General features: G+C 38.7%; 1 protein-coding gene across 1 annotated transcript in view; it reads left to right on the top strand.

Moving 5' to 3' along the window:
* The first annotated feature begins 4429 nt into the window (after positions 1-4429).
* LOC124857633 (collectin-12-like) overlaps positions 4430-22639 on the top strand; it is a 62173-nt gene continuing 43963 nt past the window's right edge. The window contains exons 1-2 of the mRNA XM_047348953.1: positions 4430-4711; positions 10453-10503. Of these exons, the coding sequence (XP_047204909.1) occupies positions 4705-4711; positions 10453-10503 (58 nt within the window). The 5' untranslated portion in view covers positions 4430-4704. The remainder of the gene's footprint in view (positions 4712-10452; positions 10504-22639) is intronic.

Genomic DNA, 22639 nt, shown 5'->3' with positions numbered 1-22639 from the left:
CTTAATGAAAAGTATGTTTAATACCCGCTTAAATTTAGCTATTTTTAAGAAGTATGTTTAATCTGACAAACAAGCCTCATCGAAAGGCATATTCCATTATATGACTGTAACGACCACTAATATCAGGTTACTTTCATATAGTACAGTTGCTAGTGAAGTAAAAATAATAAGAACAAGGACTTACTGTGTTCTAGCAAAACATTTTTCTGCTGTGTATAGTGACCTCCACAAGAAATGGTACCTTGGTACCATCAGTCCAACAGTCAGACAAATTTGTGAATGAAAGTCACAAGACAAACAAACTCTGGACGTGCAAGTTTGATAGCCACATAGTCACATAGTTGATTTACTTTTGACCAAGTGGTCGCATGGCTTGTTTGGCATATGAAGCATAGACCCAGTGGTACAAAAGGGGGGCCTCTTATTGCTAGAAGGGTCAAGTCACCAAATACACTCCATCATATGGGACGATTATTATTTTGCTTGCCTGGCATTACAAAACCCAATAACATGTATGCTCCAGACAAAGGTAGGTGTTGGACTCTGAACAATAACATGATTTCTTCCTGCCTTGTATCTTGATGACTGGTGTCAGCTGAGCTGACACCAGGGGCTACTAACAGGGCTACTAACATCCAAACAGAGGTAAAATGTTTTTGTTGCTGCAACCAGGAGGCAGGAAGTCATCGTCTGCAAGTATGGAAGTGCTGAGGCAGAAGGACGAACAATGTTTTGGGAAGACTCAAACGTGTTACTCCTGGGATCATAATGTGGGAATGTGAGGACATCGGCAACACAAAATACTCAGAGACCTATTATATTCACAAACCAACGTCTTCCTGATTGCCGGCTTCATCAGAGCTATACCACAAGCCAACAACCCCTTGGTTTGTAATAAGGTTGTTTTCTCATTGAGTGTCTCTGGAGTCTTGGCATCACTGGATCTTTGTTTTGTCTGTGCACATTAGAAATAGGTGAAATTTTGCCAGAAATGTTTGGATCATCATGATATGGGAAGCCATAAGCTATGACATTATATTCATTTTGTAAGTAATTCAGGGGGCCCTTACAAGATAATGCTATCAATGATTACCTGCGTTAACGGCTCTTACATCTTTAAAGACTACACCCTGCTATAGACTATCCACAAGACAATGCTGTGTTCACAAAAGCCAATGAATAAAGATGCTCTGTTCTCCACTGTTGTTGGCACCAACTGCTTTTATGCTGGCCTACTGACACCTTTGCAGCATCATCCTCCATCTTAGAAGATTGCTCCAGAATTGTAAACACTAGAGGATCCCTGGGTGTGACTGAATTACCCCACATTTCTTTGCATTTATAAGTCATTTTTTCAGAGCTGGCTACAATGTGCACACAACCCCGGCTAGCAAATGCCGCATTAGCATGCACCAAGCTCCCAGACACACTGAGAAAGCATCGTGAGTAGTAACTGGTCCTGAACACCTAGCTACAATGGCTACACAAGCAGGGCATTTTCTTGCTCTTCTCTGAGGACATAGTAGGAGTCACAGAAACCATTTTTATGAACTAAGCTAGTGGGGCCTCTTTGGGGTAAAACGTCTAATTGGCCTTGTTGTAATAAGGTCTTTAGGTTGGTTTCACAAGAACACGACCTTCACACTCAAGAGTTGTACCGAGTGTACCGACTGAAATGGAACGTATGTCTATGGAAAACCTGCATAATTGTGAAATACTGCCATCCCCTGCAGGGTCCTCCAATCTTTGGAAAATATAATCTGTATAGAATCAGTTCAATCAATTCTAACCCAGTACAAACATGCCAGATTTCAAAGGCCAGGTACAACAGCTGTGGGCTGACTAATATTAAAGGCACATGACCTTCACTTCTACCTATTCTCCCTGATTTATGTATTCTTTGGTAAGTAAGTGCATGAGAATTCTGATACAGATGGAGTCATGCACCTAACCACACCAACCACAGGAAAAAAGGTGGAATGCATTCTGGTTTGTGTAACACTGTGTAGCAATAACATGAAAGCCACAAGCAATATATCACATGCAACCATCTTGTGCTGCAAAACCTAAGGAATTGAAATCCAGTTATGGTTCGTCTCATAAGACTAATAAAACATGAGTTCTCCGAGTACGAACCTTTTTATTCCAGCTGCATCACACAGATGCTTAACTGGACTGAGATCAGGTAATCTGGAGCTAAATTCCTAAAAAAATATTATTTTAAAAGAACTTTTTGTGCTTCTTGTCATTCAAGCCTACAGCATCAATCTCGTTCTCCTTCCGCCTGCTCAATTATCCTCTCATGTAAGCTGCATGGTAAATGTGGAATTCCTGTGTGTTTCCAGAGCATTGTTTTAATCTGAATTTGCTGCTGAAAAGCCTTGACCCAGCAAATGAGATCCCCGGCCCTTGAATGAGAGCCAGCAGGAGGCAGTCTCTAAGATACCTGACCCAATAAAAAGCTGGTAAAAAAATCAGCTGCTTTTTAGCAGCTCAACAAAATCTTTGAGCCACAACACACCCCTCAGCCACAATTACTGACAGTGGAATAACAGTTTTGAAGCCTTTAGGTAATTATAATATTTGTCATTGAGATGTTGGTCATGAATCACATGTTGAAGGCTGCACTATAAAGATAACAGTGGAGAAATAGAGCTTAGTTGGATGTTTGACTTTCTTTTCAAGTTCGGAGGATTTCAGAGCAGGTGTTTTCTAAATTCTTTACTGGTTAAAAGAATTGGTTTGAACTATTTTCAACATGAATTATCATCAATAACAAGTCTACCATCGAGACAACACTATGCATTCTGTATTGCTTCCTGTTTGCCTGCAAGGATGCAGCTGAGCTTTCAGCCTTTGATCACTGATCTGCATCAGCAGGCCGGAGAGATTGCAGACGCAGGAAGTGCTGAAATTATCACAGGACCTGGAAGAATTAAAGGAAAGTGGTTTCTGGTGGACATTACATTTTATAACCTTGATGAGACGGGTCTAATTTAGACGGCTTTAGGGAGGTCTTTTGTCTGCCACTGATAACATAGTTAAACGAAAGTTATTGGGTAAATATAAGCAACAAAGATAATCTATATGTAAAGTGTAATGCTTGCTTCTTAAAACAAGGAATTTATTTCTGCATTAAATTTGTTGTATGTGTACATAGAATTTATGTAATTATTTATTTAGGCTATTTATTAGAATGTATATATTTTTGAGATACTAACAAATATAATGTATAAGTCATTTTTAATTGTCGTACTCATTTTATTCTCAGAAAGAAACAAGTTTGTGTAAATACAAGAAATTTCCTCAAAACACGTCGGTAATGGGTACCAGGTTTTCCCCCGGGGATAAGACTGCCATCAAACCGCTGGTAACCTAATCTCCTCGGCTGCAGCGCTGCACGAGGTCGCGGGTTCGGAACCCCGTCTTCCAGCAGGAAGAGGCACGGCAGCAGGAGTTTGGACCCCGATGTAGAAGCGATTAGTGAGTGTCAAGATCTGGAGAAAACTGCGGGAAATACCGGAAAAGTTAGGGTTTGCTGCCAAAACAAAAGATTCTCCCAAATTGGACATTCCATTTTTTAGTTTGAGTTAAATTAGCCTTAAAGTTTTTCTTTCAGCGATAAAGATAAATCTTTAAAACGAACAATGCTTCTTTCTCGAGATGTATGTGCACAGAATGCCACCGAGGGAAAAACTGGATTGATGTTTTGCGGTTAATTTCAAAATATCACTGACGAGGCAAATTGTTAAATAGGAGATTGTTACTTTAGCTAACCACAGCACTGGGGCTTTCATTATTGTGGTCAATATTACCAATATTAACTCCATATATATATAGCGCCAACACTATCGTTAGTATTTCTAACAAAGTTGGTAGTTTGCTAAAAAAAACAAACAGCTGCACTTCTATGCCCTCTGGTGGATGATCTGAGGTTCTACAAGTAGTCAATGCCAGTTTCTAACAGATGGCTGCACTCACCTTTCATGGAGCACAAAGTTCTTCAACAAAAAATAGTACTTGACATATAATGAAACTTTTCCCCCCCAAAAACACTCGTAAAGTATTGCCAACTGTCAATGCATAAAGTGTAAAATAAAAATAAAAACGGCAAAACATCTATAACTTAATTTATATGATTGAATGTTTAATTAAAACTTGACGTGTATGTCTATGGGAAGTAGTCGGTGTATAATTTATCAACTTAATAAGGTAATGGCGGTATTTAAATTTTGTCAAAAGCATCCAATAACAAGTTACATTTTAAAGTATGTATAAGGCTTAAAGGGTTAAATATGATTAACTAAGGATGAAATAAAATCTCTTAGACAAAATTGCTTTAAATTCGGCTTTATTTTGAAACTACCAGTGGAAGATCTCTCTTAGGCCTTATTTTAGGTAACTTTGCTTAAACTGGAATAAGTCAGCGCCGCTCCACGCAGCGGTGAAGGATAAGATTCTTGGATCATCATTGCGGCGTCCAGAGCTCCTCTGAACCACAGCGAGCAGAAGAACAAAGACGATGGGATTTTAAATGCAGAACCGAACATGAGCCCAGACATATAGCTTCTCAGAGTGTAAGCTAAAGAGGAAGGTGTTGCTCTCAGTGAAAAGTTAAAGTACTCTGCTCTGGATGCGGAGATGCGCAGAAAGTGATCGGGATCCTCATCGCTTCTACAAACCTCTACTAGTAATTAAAACGCCATGAAAGGTAAGAACTGTGGAGCACAGCAGTTGCAAGTGTGTTTTTTTATTTTTACAACGCTTCAATTGTTTAAATTTTATTTTAGGCTGAAATTGTGAAATGATGAGGGTGATATGACAACTCCAACTTAAAGAACTTTAAATGATAGAGGAGTTTTCTTTACCGTTCTTGCTGCATTTATTAACCTATTCAAACATACACAATATGGCTATGTACAGTTCAGTTTACATATTTATATACACTGTATAACAAGACAAAACCGTTTTTGTCTCACTGTCTGACATTAAATCAGAATAACCTTTTACTTTCCCTCGGTTACTTTCTTGAAACTCAGAAGCTTGCATACAATGAGATGACTAAACAATTAGTCAAATACCAGATGATGATGTGACTTTGAAAACTTTTCATAGGTTTCTTTACAACGTTTGAGTTAAATGGAGACACACCTGTGGAAAAAAAATTAAGGAATCAGCTCAAAAACAATACTACAAATCAGTCAAGAGAATTGTGGAACTTCACAAGTTTGGGTCATCTTTGGGTTCAATTTCCAGTTTCCTGAACGTACCATGATTATTTGTTCAAACAATTATGTTCAAACCATTCACAGGGAGGAGACAGGCTATGTGTCCCAGAGATTACCATGTTTTTGTACAAACCGTGTGTACCAACCACCGAACAAAAGCAGAACATCTTTTGAAGATGCTGTGAGAGAGTGTCATTATCCAGTGAAAGAAGTCCTATAGTGGCATGAGCCGAAAGTCCACCCAGCAAGGAAGAAGCCATTACTCCAAAAGCAACATGAAAACCATATTACAGGATATATTTTGGTATTCGAAATACCAAATGATTAATGATCTACAACAGGAAAAGTTTATTTAATCCTACGTTGGACTGTGAGGGAAAAAAGGAGACGTGTCTATGTATACAGTGTGTGCAAATATCTGGATTCAACTGTATAATCACGCACAATTGCTACACAATTTTTAACTTAATTAAAAATAAATAGGCTAACTTGCGCACTAGCAGTATTAGTACAAGCATTAGGACTGTAGCACAGCTAGCTGCTGTAGGAAATTAAGAAAAAAATATAGGTTATGGGATTGTTCATGGTCCATTTATTGATTATTCAGTCCCTCGTTCCCAAACTGTTTAGTTCAGTTCAGTAGAGAGAAGTTTGAGACGGACAACAGTAAACCAAGCAGAGTTGTTAAAGGCCAATCTGGGAATGTGCATTGCAAATTAGCGAAGGTTATAAATGTTAGTGTTCAGTATTTGTTTATACTTAACGCTTGTCCCTATGCTAATAAGCAATAATGAAAGAAAGGTCCTGCTGGCTACGGTATGCTGTGCTCTAGTCATCGTGGACATTGGAACTTAGATCTGGGAAGATATAAGTTAATTCAAAAACTTAAATGTGTTCTAGTTCTAGTTTGTTTTGATTTGTTAATTGATATGCTTAGTAATGTAAGGATTATGATTATTGATGAATTAATATTAATCAAGAATAATAATTTAAAATCATAATTTGAAAAAAATGAATTTCTTAACCAAAAATCATTACTTATGAATAGAAATCAGAGATGTCCTCTGGCGTTGTGATTATGGGTTCAAAGCTCTTTAATAATTACAAATTATTAACCAAAACCACAAACTGTCAATGTTTATTCAACCACTTCACCGAAGGTGGGGGAACTTCAACCTCGTTTTGACAGATAAATCACCCTTGCACGAAATAAACACAAATGCTTCTCTTAATTATATATATGAAGATTTATTGAAGCCAAATAATCCTGATTTACCATTATTCTGGTCCAAAAACCTTCACCTGACAGTCTCCGCCTGGACCTAGAGTTGGTCCTGGTGGCAGTCAATGAGTGGGGCCAGCCTGTCCAGCTGGTCCTGGCCACCAAGGAAAAGCTCTGTGTTCAATGTGCACATATAGATAGGGTGCACCAGGGTCATGTCTTTGAGTGTGATGTCCATCTCCACCCAGCTGATGATGCTTACATCACAAGCTTCAGCCTGAAATAGTTTAATGAGGGAGAGCATGGCTCTATTCACCTCCTCGAACAAGACTGAGCCCATCAGGTTGATATCTGATCCTGTTTTAAAATGGAAACTCAGTTTGACATGTCCTCCTATACTGGTGAGATAGTATAGGTAACCTGTATGTTCATTTTGGTTCAGTTTACTTAAGAACCGTGGAAAAGTGGTTTGTTGTGTTTCTCCTGGAGAGGTCCCAAGGGGTTCTTGGAGTTTCCCAGGATTGTCTCCCCATCCGTGCAGGTAGACTCCGATGGCTGTGGAGATTGGGTCCACGCCTAGTCGTGCTGGCGGGGGTTTTGGATCCGGTTTTACCGGATGGTCAGCTGCCTCTAATGATGGTGGAGGTTGGTCCTGGCGCACTGCTTCTGTCAGAATCTTGCGGAAGGCAACCTCCATCTCTCTCCTCGGGTTCCATCCTGTGTGTTGACTCCAACCTTTACCATCAGGCTTACCTTTGAGTCTCACGTGATGGTCAGGTCGTCTGTTCGACCGGAAGTGGTCCGGCAACTTTGACTGTGGTTGGTACTCAGTATCAACCTCCCGGTCCAGCTGACCGAACATAAGTTGTTCTCTTAACCTGTTCTTAACAAGGGTTCTGTTTGAAGGCATTTCTCGGCCTTCTAACGCAAGACTGTCTTCTTCTGTATGCACCTGTAAAGCTCTAGCCTCATCTTCTGATCCATTAGTAGGGCTTGCACGTGTTTCCCACACCATCTGAGCGTATTTATGGATCTCCTGCATGGTGAGGGTTTTTGTATTACAGTACATAGTAACATCATAACATACGGTTTCATGAAGGTTGTGGAGGAATAATGATTTAAAAGCATGTTCCTCCTCTATGCTGGGAGCATTACCACCTTGGAAGGAAGCGGCTATCAGGCGCTGGTAATACTCTCTGGGTGCTTCGCTTTTCTTTTGCTGGATAGCCAAAGCACCAAGTGTTGTGGAGCCCCGGTCCATGTACACGTTGATTTCTGCTCTCCACTGGTTGAGGATGGATCAGGTCTGAAGAAAAAGGAGTGGAGGGGGACAACAAGTCCGTGATCAAATTAAAGAAAAAAAACGGTAATTTCTCATCCGTCCAGGAGGGGAAAAGATGAACCGTTTGTCGACTGCATTACACAAGGAGGGAAAACTCATCTCCTTGGACACTCCTTGGACAGCTTTCAAGCTCTTCCAGGAATGGCCTTGTGGAGCAAAAGTTCGCCTGCGAGCTTTTGTCTCTCCAGATATGCACCTCTGATATGCGCTGTCCTTTGTGACAGGCGGGAAATGGCAACGAAACTCTGCATCTCAGCTGGTTTATACTCCCAGTGACGTCAGAGCTGCGACGTCTGTTGAGCTGCGTGTGTCAAAATGTGCGACTAAAATGGATGGCCCCAACAGTAAGTAGGCTAACCACTCATATATATAAGCTGATGAAAATATACAGAATGTCTCTGCGTGCTGTACTTTATAACGTGCAGCACATTTTTCACTAAAAAAGTCTTGTATAGTACTGTGTATGTAAAATATTAATTGACATAAAACTCATCAGAAGTGAAAATAAATAGTATTTAATTGCAGCTATCGTTAGATTTCATGTAGCAAGGCTGCCATATTGGATTTTGAGATCGGGTAACAAACCCCGACTTTCCCTCTATCATTCCAACTCCTGGAATTTTCCCAAATGGGAACTTGAAAATTTCAACTTCTGAGTAAAAACTGAACACAGCCACTGAAACTGCTTTTTTCAGCATTGTGCAGTACCAATAAATAAGAACACTTTTTCTGCCTTTTTATGTAATGGCAATAAGTACAATTCTACTGTTTTAAGCTCTTAGCAAGCAAGTTGGTACATGGTGAACATATTGTTTATGGTGGTTTTTATAAAATGACCAATTAAAGAAACACTTGTACTTCAGTAATATTTGGTCTCCCAGTCAATCTGTTTTCAGGACACAACGTAGCAATCTCACTGCTTCAGCTAAACTTTTCACAGACTTTGTGGAAGCCTTGGATGCCAAGGACTACTGCATTGCACTTATTATTAATTTGTCAAAAGCATTTGACATTGTGGATCATGATCTTTTATGCCATAAACTTTGATATAGGCCTTACAGACTGAGCCATTGACTGGTTTTCAAATTTGCCTGGTTGTAAGCTGTGTTCAACTCCAAGATTGCTCCTCCTGTTGGCTCAGTGTCACAAAAGGTATGCCTCAAGTGTTTGTATTAGGGGGGAACACTTTTTGCAATTTACAATACTAATTTGGGGCTGAATATACCTGATAAATCTGCCCATCTCTACACTGATGACACAGTTGTTTACTGTCATGCAAACTCAGTTACCTGGTGTTTAATCGTCATTCAATTGTTATTCATCACATTTGTTCCACTTCAACTTGTCAATGGTGACAAAACTAAGGATTTGTTTAAATCCCTGTTGTTTTTCCTGTTATTATGTCAAGAAAAGGTATCTCTTGACTTTCTGTCTTGTTATAAATATCTTGGTATTTTAATAGATGAAAACCTTTAAGTCACATATTGAACATATTCATAAAAAGTTCAGATTGAAACTGTGATTCTTTCATAGAAATAAATCATATGTTTTATTTAACTGTAAAAACTTGTTGAAGCCACTTTCTTACCTCACATTGATTATGGAGACAATATTTATATGAATGCTCCTGTCAGCTCTTTACAGATGATTTTAGATTTTAGTATATGTTTATTTTGTGTGCCTATTTAAAACAGGGTACCCTTGAAAGTGAGACCTTGTCTCTTCATGTGATTAACCCGTATAAATGAAGGTAAAGTAAAAAAATTACATAAAATTAAAAAGGTTTGTAAGCTATTGCATCAAAACAAAAATCTGTCATTAATTAAACCTACGTGTTTAACAGAGAACCAAGAAAAGATACAATTAGGCTCTGCACAAAACTGTTTGAGGATAAAGGTGATTGAACCCCACTTCATTATTTTACCAATCTGAGAGACACTGAGCTAAGTAAATGGTAAATGGATTGAATTCTATGTTGCGCTGTTGTAATCATACAATCCACTCAAAGGGGATCAGCCCAGTCTCACTCATAAACTGGCACACATTCATACACTGATACGCAAATTGGTAGGCAATTTGGTGTTAAGTGCCTTGCCCAAGAGCAAATCTATATGTGACAGAACGAAGCTGGAACCAAATCCACAACTTTTGGCTGGCAAGATGACTACTCTTCTCACAGAACCAATACCCGATTCAGTCATTATCCACAACATTTCATCTGAGCTCACCCCCTCTGACCTCCCAGATAATCCCTTCCTACTTCCCTGCCTCTCTGCCCCCTTTTCACCCATGTCTTCCTCCTCTTAGCCCCATCTGCCTACCATTAGGCAGGAGAGTGATGCTCTCCTTGTTTTTGCTCCAGTTTTCATTGCAGTGTAGCAGAGTGTAATTAGAGTTTACTGTCAACAAACCAGAGGAATCACAGCCTGTTGCATTCCTGGGACCACTGTACCCCACACACTCACACAAACACAAAGACAAGAAGTCAAATTGAAACCATCAAAATCCATGGCTCTGCATTCCTACACAATTTTTTTTAATTTGAAGACAAGAATCTAAATATTTGTTCTTATGCAGTTGAACTTTGTTGAGTTTTAACTGCTTTCATGTCAACGGACCCCTATTAAGGTTTGCCTAATGTTTCTCATTATGTCACCCAGACGACTTTGGAGACGAGGAGGAAGTGCAGTCTTTTGGATACAAGAGGTTCGGTGAGTGACTGATTTCTTTTTTAAGTTTGTTGTTCTTAAAGTTGTATTAGAGAGAAACCAGCACACTTGGAGTTCTAATTGTAAAATGTTTATGGTCTTTCAAATACATTGCCATGGGTAACTGGCACTAAATGTGTGGGCTTAACTCTTTCTGATTTTAAGTAGTTACTTACATACAATTACCTTTATATTCACAAGCATGCTGCAAACGTTGTATGCCTGAACCTCCACAGATATCTGGTATGAATGCTGATGATTACATCATCCAAGTTAATTTTAAAATGTGACTGAAGGTCTGTGAGGTCCAGCTCACCATAGGCCAAGCCCTTGTTGACAAGGCAAACAGGAACAGAACAGAAACTCTCTCCTCGCTCTGTCTTTTATCAACTTACTGAGTCACTTAAACTCAGTGATTCACATAAACACCTGGGGCAAAAGTGGCTACACAAACTAAAATTGTTATTGTGGGAATGTTTAGGTCTTGGAAACACCCTCTGGTGGTGGTTGAAGGTCATAGCAGTGTAACTTAACTGTACCCAAGCACAGAATATTTTTTAGAATATGGGCTTTTAAAAGCCCATATTCTAAAAGTATATTTTTATATGCAGTACTGTTTTAATTACGGACATAAATAAAAGCACCACAGCTGAAGCCAAATCTCACATTACTGTTTACTTACAAGCTAGTGTTCCCACTACAGCACAGCTAGCTGCTACAGGAAAATAGAAAAACAGACCTAAACCATGTTTTACTAGCTATTTTTCCCTGGATCTAGTGGGTCTTAAAATTGCATCCACCCCTGTTAAAATTGCAAGTTTTGGTGACATTAAACAATAGGACTATGATAAATAATTAAAAAACTATTTTCAGACATAATGTCACATTAATCTTGTACAATTCAACAGAAAAATAAACATGTCTGGGAAAGGAAAAAAATATAATATAAGTACAATAACCTAGTTTCATACATGTGAACATCCTAAAACTGACACTTTGGTTTTGCACAATTTTATTCAGTTTTAGCGTTCAGTCTTCTTTAGTAGGAGTCTTTCAGCATCCAACATCTTGACTTGGTGGTGCTTGACCCCTCTCCTTTTCAAAACTTCTCTAAATTTGCTAGTTTCAGTTGATTTCACAGATTCTTTGTCAGATTTAGTTCTCGACTCTGTCTACTCCATTCAAAAACTTTAATTTTCTTCTCCTGAAGTCATTCTTTTGTTGAGTTCTACATATTTTTGGACACAATGTGATGCTGAAAAATAAAATCTCTCTTCATCTTCGGCTTTCCAGCTAATATCTAAATGTTTGGGTCAAAACTGGCATTCAGAACTATCCATGATTTCACCCAGCTTTACAAAGTCTTGTTCCACCTGAACAAAAGTAACCCGAAAGCATGAAGCTCCCACAACATTTAATTCAGGGTGTGCTGACTTTTAATGACTTGATGTGTTGATTTTGTGCCAAATTTCCTCTTTAGTGTTGTTGCCAAAAGTAAAATTTGGGTTCATTAGATCACAGCACATTGTTAGTCCTGGATATTTTCTTTAAAAGAACAGGCATCTGTTTTCAACCCTGTGTTTTAGTGCAGACTACGAGAGAACATAAAATACTTTTATCACACGTAGAACACAACCAGAACTTGCCGCACATTGCTGTAGCTCCTTCAGTTGTTGATGTTTCCCTCTTTGCAGCCTCCTTGACCAATTTCTGTCATATCTTTTAATCAATTTTGAGGAAATATCCAGTTTTTCTAATTTCAGTGTTTTGCCATTTATTTTTCAATCATTGGTTACCATCTTAATTGGTCCATGGCATATATTCTGTATATGATGCTGTGGCACATTTATGTATCCTTCTCTGAATTGAAACTTTTCTCAGTGAGCTCATTTAGCTCCTTGCTAACCTGTCTGCAAACTATGGCTTCGCTGAAGGATGTAAAAGTCAAGAAAATCTAACTAGGATCAGGCATTCTTTATTTCGGTCAATCAAATTTTCTATAATCATAGGCAGGTTAGTTTAAGGGTGTGAACATTTAATCAACAAGCTTATTGCAGTTTTTTTATTATTTTTTTTTCTTTAACAAACTCGTTTGTTTTTCACCTAAATTGTACAGATAAAATGTTTTTTTTTCATCACATAACTTTCCATTTTAACTGGGGTACATTTTGAGAGGCTCTGTATCTGGTACTAACACTGATGATGATGTTGACTTTAAAATGTGACTGAAACTCTGTGTAGTTGACAGCAGGTCTAAAGACTGCTAACATGGCAAACTAGATCAAGACATTTTAAAAACTTCTTTGTGCATTTAAAAAATCTATGAAGCCTATTGACTCACATAAAGAGGTATGGGATAAAACAAACTGGATTACTTAAACAAAAATTATTTTTAAGGGTTTGTTTTGGTGCTTAGAGACCCCCATCCACCCTTGTGGTTACTAAGGAACCTAGAAACATAACTTCACAGTAAATTACACATGCACCTGCTAAACACATCAGATTTCATAATTATTGGCAAGGCTTTTTTTTACTCCTGTGGGCCTAATAACTTTAAACATTTAATTATTAATTTTGGAACAGAAAAACAAGACCAACAAGGCCAGGAATTGATCCCACAACAGTCTAAGTCAAGGACTAAGGGCTCCATACACAGGTCATGTGTTTAACCCCCTGCACCACCAGCACAGCTCCCCTAAAATTGCTATTCTGCTGGCATGAGTTGCTTTGCAGGTGTTTGCAGGGGTAAACACCCCAGCATCCTGCGCTGCATCACTATCACTGTCACATGCCCACACAAATACCACATGGCCTTCCCCTCCCCCTCCTGAAACATAAATACGAATGGTAAAAAGATGGAAATAAACATCAGTTATTAAAAACAGCCCAGTTTTAGTTATTGAATTATCAATTCAATAACTAAAACTGGGCTGTTTTTAATAACGATATGTTAAAGAAAATAACAAATATCGGCCAATATTGATGTTAATGCCGATATATTGTGGATCCCTATATTGTGTAGTAGTTCATTGGTAGATTCATTTACCCAATTTAAAGACAAATAGAGTACATTTTATTATTTATTTATTTAATTATCACATTTATATAACTTTGCAAACCTTGCAAGTTGTTTGATTTGTTTTACTTAAGCATTTTAAGGATTGAAATTGTTGAAAAATGTTTCAGGAAACGTTTATCCACACTAAAAAAGTTTTGACAAGGGGTTGAATGTGCCGTCTGTATATCACCATCAATCAGGGGCTAGCTGAAGTTAAGCTTAACCAAACAGAGGCAAGTGGTGTAATACAGCTATTTGCTTGGTGAAGAGTCATTGTTCTTTCTGACAAAAAATTTTTGAGAAGCAAATATCTGTAACAACAATCATTCTGTTACAACTTAACATTGTCAACAAGTTGGTTGTTTGAGTTTAGTGTGTTTTCTTATGCTACTCTGAGCCTTTTTTGCCCGACCTTAATTAACCTGAACCTTAAATATTGATAGGGCTGTTTGCTGTGTGTGTTTATATTGCAAGTACCGTTTCTTTATGTTTAGATGAATTGATGATTCTGTCATTGTATCATCATTCTGTACCTTATGCAAAGCCACTCCAAACTCCATGCAAAAATGTAACACATCTTAAATGCCAACCTGGTGTTCTGCATTCATAACTCCTATTTGACATTTTTTTCCATATGATTTTTTTTCACTTTACTACTCATATCTGACATGCTTGCCAGCCTCCGTTCACATGCTCCGACCCAAAGGTTTAGGGTAATATCAGAAGTCACACCTGTTAACAGAACCATCTTCTGAGGTAAATTTCTACCAGGGTGATCTGATTTTACTCTGGTAGATGCTGTTGAACCTAAATGGTGCAATGCACTAGAAATGTGCCTTAATTGCTACGTCTTGCTTCTTAATCGCAAATAAGACACATAAAACCCTTTCTCCAGTTTTAAAACATATTATCATCCTTGTTAGAGATAGAGCACAAAGCTCCATCATAGTTTCGTTAATTTAACATTGATTTGGAAGCCTCTGTGTATCTTTATGGAGAGTTTTACTTTAATATGATACATTCAGACAAAGACCCTCCGAAGAAGCCACGTAAAGCAATGGTCCAATTCTGCCTTACTCAGCACCAGCAAAGATGGATTTAAACTGTGTTGAAACACAATCTCTTTCATCCAGGTCATCAGAGTAGGGGCTTCCTTTTTTTCTTTCTCTGTGAGCGCATGTGAGTCCTGCGTATGGATTACATTAGAGATCTGCGAGGGGAGCCAAATCCTGCTTATTTTTTAACTCTGTTCAGATGAACTCGTCGCTTTTGTATGAGCAAAGGGAGAGATCCGGCAAACTCGTAGCTGAGTGTCCTTGGAAAGACAGTGCAGCTGTTTAGGAGAGCCGGCTCCAAGGTTCTGCCTCACCCCTCCAGAGACTTTGTTGCACAACACCGCTGCATTCATGCAAACCATCACAAGCTTTCATTCTTCTACTGTTATTGCTGTAATGTCAGTTCTCCTGGGGAATCAAACAGTTAGCTTGGTCTTTATTCATTGCAGTCTCCATGAAGTCTGGTGGTGTTTAAAATGTTGATAGATGTCAAAGCTGTGAATGTTTTAACTCTCTAGTTTCTAAAGTCATGTCTCAATTTTGGAAAACAGAACATTTCATCCTTACGGTTTTATGTGGTGAACAACAAAGAAATGCCTAAAGTTCCTATTAATGCTTACATTTCCATGCTGGACATTTTATAAAGAACTCTTTATAAGTTTCTTTAGGTAACCACTAGGGCATAAACTGAAAATATTATCAGTCAGTGGATGATGGTTCACAGTCACACCCTATAGGTTAGTTCCTTGCTTGTAAAAAATGTGTTAAGCCATTGATGCAGACATATTTGACTGTCTTGATTCATAAATTATAGTAAAGATGTCTGGGAATGATAGTATATGAGTTGGATTTGGAATTGTATTTGAAAATATATTTTAAGTACCTGTTTAAAATAAAAATTAGAGCTTTAGGACCTAAAAAGCCACTAGATCTCCACATTAATAAATTGTCTACCTTTACTAAACACACCTGTAAAAATGGACGAAATTAACATGAATGAAGAATAAGCTGTAGTATTGTAAACTCCCCTTCACTCTGGCTTGGGATAACAGAGCAACAATAAAAATCTGTCAGAACATTGATGATCTGTGCAGGGTCTTGGCAAGGTCTTCTTGAGCATATGAAAAACGTAGTCATCAACATGAATGATTAAAGTTCCTTGACTCTTTAGAGCTTGCAGAAAGCTGTAGCTAGGTCATGGTGGTTTATCATACTGACTTACTGCATTGGGCCAGATGTAGGCCCCATGCACAGATTGGTCCTGCAGAACTTCCTGCAGGGCTGTAGAGGTTAGCCTCATGCCAAGGCTACAACCTCTTCATGCCCACATAGGGCTGCAGATAAATGCAGTAATGTGCTGTAATTCATACATGGGGAGGAAGAAAGAAGAGAAATCAACAAAATGTTTCCCTAATCAAATCCAAAGGAATTTGCAAAACCCTTTTTAGGTTTTGTATTTACATGTCATAATGCCAGGGAGTTTTTTGACCCACATGTAGAATCAGACTGGACTCAAGGAGCAGTTTAAATAGTCAGTCAGTCATTTTCTGTACTGGTTCTTCCATAGTGGGTTGCAGGGAAGCTGGTGCCTGTCTCCTGCAGTCTATGGGCGGGAGGCAGGGTACACCCTGGACAGGTCGCCAGTCCATCGCAGGGCAACACACAAACAACCATGCATACACTCATTCACACACCTAGGGGCAATTTAGAGAGAACAATTAATCTAACAGGCATGTTTTTGGACTGTGTGAGGAAGCCAGAGTACCTGGTGAGAACCCACGCATGCATGTGGAGAACATGCAAACTCCAGGCAGAAAGACCCCCGGCCGGGAGTCGAACCCAGGACCTTCTTGCTTCAGGCAACAGTGCTACTAACTGCACCACCGTACAGCCTGCAGTTTAAATATTTATTTACAAATATAATAAATAAAGATGACATCGGGCAATTGGGTCCATCGGCGTCTGGCAAAAGGAGAGGAGAGTTAGCGATGGTGGTAGAAATCTCTGGCAGCATGGTAATCAGACAGGTGACTTGCCAGGCTCAGGGGAAGGCGAAGGCTGAAAGGGAGGTTAATGATCCTGGTAGCAATAGATCCGTGTGTTTAAAGGCATGGGAGCCAAGTGGTCTTTAGAGGTCCATGGGTATTTTGCACAGAGTCTGAGAGTGGACAGGAGGGTAGTGGCTGGGGGAGAAGGAGCCGTTTGGGTCCAGTAGGGTCCAAAAGGTTTCGACACTACTGCTTTATAGGTTAAGTTAACAGTAATCATTAGAAAACATACTGACATTATGGCTTATGTTTTCAACATATACCATATTGAGTGAATATTGTGTGTTATATCCTCCTCCAGCGAGGCTGAAACTGATGGTTGCAGTGGAGTACCGAAAAGATCCAGTACAGCCCTATCGGTTTGGCACGCACATGTACCAAACAAATGCTGTTGTTTCATACCTTAGCACATGCAGAATGTTTATGTGTGGAACTAAGTATGTAATAATGTGTTCAGTAGCCTAAATTTAAAAAGCGACACCACTTAAATTCAGTTACATTTTATTTTTTACTAAACTCGGTGGTGTCATCGGTGCACTTGGAGCTACAAGGGGGCTGGGGGGCTGGGGGGGTGGGGTGGGGGTGGGGGGGGTGGGGGGTGGGGGGAGGTCTGCAGCAGATTCGAGGAATAACCTCTGGGATCCTTGTCCAGGAGATTGCAATCCAAGCAACAGCTATAGTGTGCAGAACCCTAAAGCTCCCACGCCTCTAGTAAAGGTAGAGTTTAACCTGTTAAGCCATAAGAGTTTTGGAAGCAATTTCCACCTGGAATTACATAGTTATAACAAATCAAGATTAGCTCCACAGTTATAAAGTCTAAATGCAATGTACCTATGTAAAGGTAAGGCATAAAAAAAAAAGTTTTCAGTGGAACCACTATTGCAACTCTTACTATGTCAGATTTATTTGAAATTAAATAAAGATGTATATTTCTATACTCCCAGACATGCAGGGGTTCAGAAATTAGTTCAGTCGTTCATAATCACACCTGTCTGAAGGACCTTTTAATGTGATCGTGGGTGTTTAAATTGCCGTAAAACCAAAAGTATTGGTGAAAAACTAATTTGGCAAATTGTTTTATTAACATTAAAACCTCCTCTTGTGAGGTTAAAGTGGAACTGCCCCAGTCGATAGGGAGTTGACTGGGAGTTGAGGGAGCTGAGAGAGAGTGTTGAAAATGCATTGGTGACGTGACGTTCACAAATGAATCGATTCTTTTGAATGGCTCCTTACCTTGAACGATAGGACATGAGTCTTAGTTAGTGCGAGGCATTCTTTGCTTTTGCTACTTTACTTATAATGCTACTTTTTAATTTAATTTTAAATTATATCACTTAGGCAATTAAAGATGAAAACCGGAAGCAGGTAGCACGCATGCTCATTGCTCACTAATAGGTTTCCTCACATGTCATGGCGGCAAGGGGTGTAACCTGGCTGCAACGGCGACACATGCGGTGGGAGAGAGGAGGAGAACGGTCACAGTGTGCTTGTTGCTCGAGGACAAAACAATTAGTGGCTCAGCAAAAAAGTTTAAACACTTTGTTTGGTTAATGTTTACCATTAGGTGTTGTTCACCATTAGTGCATTGCCTTAATTATTATATTTAATGCAGGAGGGGATTTTTATTTCTGCCAAAGCAACTCAAGTGCACTTTTTTCCATTCTCTTCTATTTTGTTTTATTTTGCTTTCTTTATTTTGTTTCTATGTTACATATAGCATTAAAATGCTATTAATGCACACAAAACTTGTAAAGAACAACATATTTGATATTTAGTTTTGATATTTTATACTAAACTTTATGGAAAATATATAAAGATTTTTTTTGCATGAACATACTGTAGTTCTATTTTGCACATTTTCAATAAAACAATTAATCTCACTTAATACTGATGATTTTGCTTTAGTTGTGCATTTCACCAACACATTCCAGGTTTCCCAAAAATTAATTGCTTGTTCAAACTGATCATTTCAACAGCTCTCTTGAACGGCTCTTTGAAGTGAACGGCTCCTGAAGATTCGATTCCCTTTAAAGAGCCATAAGTCCCATGACTACTATGCAAAAGTCTTGGAAAATGATGAAAATCCTTTTTGGTAAAATCTAGGAGCCTAGTTGCATCCTGATTGGCAGTAGACTGAAAGAGGCTTTCCAAATTTTTTGTGCAGCTGGGTTCTAACAAGCAATTTATGTAACATGTCCAACCAGCTCACCTTCCTTACAATCCTTTTTGTTGTATAAAATATTTTTGGTATTTTCTACAACGTGAAAATTTAAAAATCTAAGACAAATCTGTTAAGTACATCATGCTCCTTAATTATGTGATGTCATGCTCTTATCTGGTTTGTAATAAAAAACAGCCTACTGACATGGCTTCTATTTAGTTAAGGTAAAATATATACACACTAGTAAAGTCTGGCGTGTTTCCCAGTTTCCCAGAAGGCTCCCTTGAAAAATATGCAGTGTGTAACATCAACACATGTACATGTAACACAATGTGACCAGGCGCTGAAATACATTTAGAGGTACATTTGGAACTGTCAGTAGTTTTACTAATGTGCAGAGTGACGTGCCAGATTGTTGAACAATTAGATCAATACACGCACACTCATTAAAAACAATGAGATGTTTCTAAATCACTCTTACTCATTTGTCATTATGAAGGCATTTGTACGTTATCTATATGTACACAAATACATGCAAATACATGCACAGACTTTTTCAGCTCACTTGAGACACAAAGAGTTTCATATACACGCTGATTAAATTCATATGGTTATCCCATTGTCCTCCCTGCCAAGGTACAGTCAGGAATGTTTTGTCTCCACACTGCTCAGGGTTGAAATATATTTCTTTGTAAGTGTCTGACATTAGATGTTAATTAATGTCAGACTGGCTGAACTCTTCCCACCCAAATAAGGGCTTGTTTAGCCATCGGCCAACGTACTGGTCCCGGTGAACACTGGTGTGATTCGCTTACAGTGGGAATGCAACCAGACTGTCCAGGTACCCAATGAGAGAAAACAATGTCTCTTGTATGCATTATTTATTGACATATATGTGATCTGAAAACTTGATGTCTGTTTGTGCCTCTTTTTCTTTACTGCTGCACTTGTCTCATATATACAGAGCAACATGCTGAATATCTCGCTACCTTGCCCGCTGCTCATACTCAACATGTTCCTGTGACAGCCCCCGAAATGACCAACTATTGCAACTGCATGAAATCCAGGTGGTTTGGTTCATTATTTGTTGCTAAGTCAGTTGTTACACTGATAAGGAATTGCTTTTGGTATTTGGTGCAGGAGACAAAAAACATGTATAATGACAGACATAGAACAAAATTGTTTGTTTTTATTTGTTAATGAGTTTCATTTAATTTTTGCCTAGTTTAAATCTGGATAAAGGAAATGCTGGAATGTTTAGTTCCATTATCAACCTGCTGAGTCACAGGTCCTCTGTTTTTTGGAGTGGATCAAGGTCAACCAAATTAATGTAGCACAATTGAAACAACAATATTGTATTAAAGTGCTAACAAGGGAAATGTGGTCAAATTTTTTTGTGTAAGTTTAAAGGCATGCGGCAGAGTTTTGGACTAACCTTTACGCATCAACCTGATTACTGGGCCAAGCCTACATACAGTGCATTACAGTACTCAAATATACTGGATATAAAAGCTTGAATCATCCTCTCCAGGTCTTTTCACTGGAAGATAATAGCTTCACTTTAGCTATTTCTGTAAAATTAATGAAGCTTGATGTTACAACTACGTTTAATTGTTTATCTAATTTAGAAGAGTTGTCATAGATCACTCCTACATTTTTGACAGTATCATGACAATATGGTTACAAAAGGCAAAGGAGGGACTGAATAGTGGGGCCAAATTTTCCGAGGGAAGCATGAATAAAATGAACAATAAGGGACTCAAAATGTATTGTTGGGGAACACCACAAGAAAGATGCAGTTGAGGAATATTTATCAAGACAAACAGAAAAGTATGCAGATAGGACAACAAAACAAAGGTGGCCGATGACGTTAAAGACAAATTTAGTTTAACAGGTAAACAGAAATGTGAGCTCATCCTTCTGGGATGTGCATTGACATCTTATTTGAGGTCACTCAAGTCGATGTCTCCAGTTCCCACACATGTGGATTTGGAGAAGCTGGGCTCGGGAGGGTTGCGGCTGGCGCAGAACTCGAATGCACTGTATCTATTTCCTACACTTGTTATGGTTTCTCCAAGAAGGCTCTGGAACATTCCTCTAGTCAAGCTTGGTATTGGGGGATGTCTGTGCCTTGAACCAGCTGTGTCAGCACAGACCGGCTTGGATCAGTCTTGAGGGTCTTTGTGGCTGAGGGAGGACCCCCGGCTTCACACTGATGCCTCACCCGTCACCTCATCCCTCCTGGTTGACAGGGATTCAGACATGCTTATGTGAACATGGGCCCCTGACGCATTTAATACACATTGCGATTATTAAGATTTTATGCTATTTTGCGTGGTTTTGGTTCTATTCTCATGTTCTTCTTTCTTTGCCAAGTTGTGAGCACTTAATACATCTGTGAAGTGTAAAATTCCCTTTTTTACTACCTGCCATATCCCCATTTTTTCCATTGGCTTTGAAAATGACCTGTCAGCATGCCTCAGCAAAGACAATAATGACGCATGTAGGCAAACTTAAATATCTTTCATGCCCTTCTTTAATTACACTTTAATTTCTACTAAGATTTTTACACGTTTTTATACAGTTTACACATCTGGTCTTACTTAAGATGTCATAATACATTTTTTATAATTTTACAATTTTTACCTTTTAGGATGGGTGATTCAAACTTTTGTTAGCTCCCAACTGGATCACTCTAACTCTCTTTATGTTGGTGTTAGCCAAGCTGGCCTCTCACAACTACAGTTAGTTCAGAACGCTGTATCTCTTAACAAGGACAAAAAACGTGAACATATCTCCCTAGAGTTTCCTTCCCTTCCCTGTTTGTTTGGGAATTGATTTTTAAGTTTTATTGATTACCCATAATGCCCTGATTGGGAAGTCTCCGGTACACCTGTCTGACCTCCTCCAGTCTTATGTGACCACAGATCTCTTAGATCTGACGATCATTTGCTTTTATCTGTCCAGACGTTAAGGCTGGTCTACAAAGGTGATCGGACCTTTTCAGTTGTAGCTCCTAAACTGTGGAACCATCTCCCCCTTCATACAAGACAGGCTTCAACTTATTCTCAAGTCTTTTCTTCAAACATACTTGTACTTACTGCCTTTTAATACGGCATGAGTGTTGACTTATGGTTTTATTTTGTCTAGTCATGTTTTTCTTTGTTTATTGTTTTAACTTTGAATTATTGTTGTTATTTGTTGTTTTTTCGTCCAGCACTTTGGCCAACGTCATTTGTTTTTATATGTGTTATATGCATAAATTGGATGTGATTTGACAATCAGTTTCAGTTACTAACTACATTACTGATGGTTTTGAACTAAAACAAATTTGGCTCTAAAATATTTGTATTTAGTTTGGTCCTGCTGCTTCTGAAGTGGCCAAAATTGTTAAAACATGTTTAAGGGTAACATATCACACTTTGATCATATCACAGTTTTAACAATTTACAACAACTTTGTGGCTGAGTTGCTGTCATTCTAAATCGCTTACGTTTGTAATAGTATTGACTATGGAATATTTAGTAGAAAGTTTCATGACTAACCTTTTTGCAGAGGTGGCATCAAACAGCAGAATTCACTAAGCAACTGAGAACAATCAGCTCTTTCACAAATGTTTGTAGAAGCCGTCTGCATGCATGGGTGCTGGATCTTATACATGCTTTGGCAATGACAGTGATTGGAACACCTGAAGTCAATGATTTGGGGTGTCCCAAAACGTTTTGCAATATAGTGCATGTTCATACAGAGAAATACTATTTTAGTCATTTGTAGGCATTATGCTGTTTCGTGCATTGTTAGCACCCTTTTTCTGTTT

This window comes from Girardinichthys multiradiatus, chromosome 21 (assembly GCF_021462225.1).
Source record: "Girardinichthys multiradiatus isolate DD_20200921_A chromosome 21, DD_fGirMul_XY1, whole genome shotgun sequence".
NCBI classification, from domain to species: Eukaryota; Metazoa; Chordata; class Actinopteri; order Cyprinodontiformes; family Goodeidae; genus Girardinichthys; species Girardinichthys multiradiatus.
This window is presented reverse-complemented; position numbering and strand designations above follow the sequence as displayed.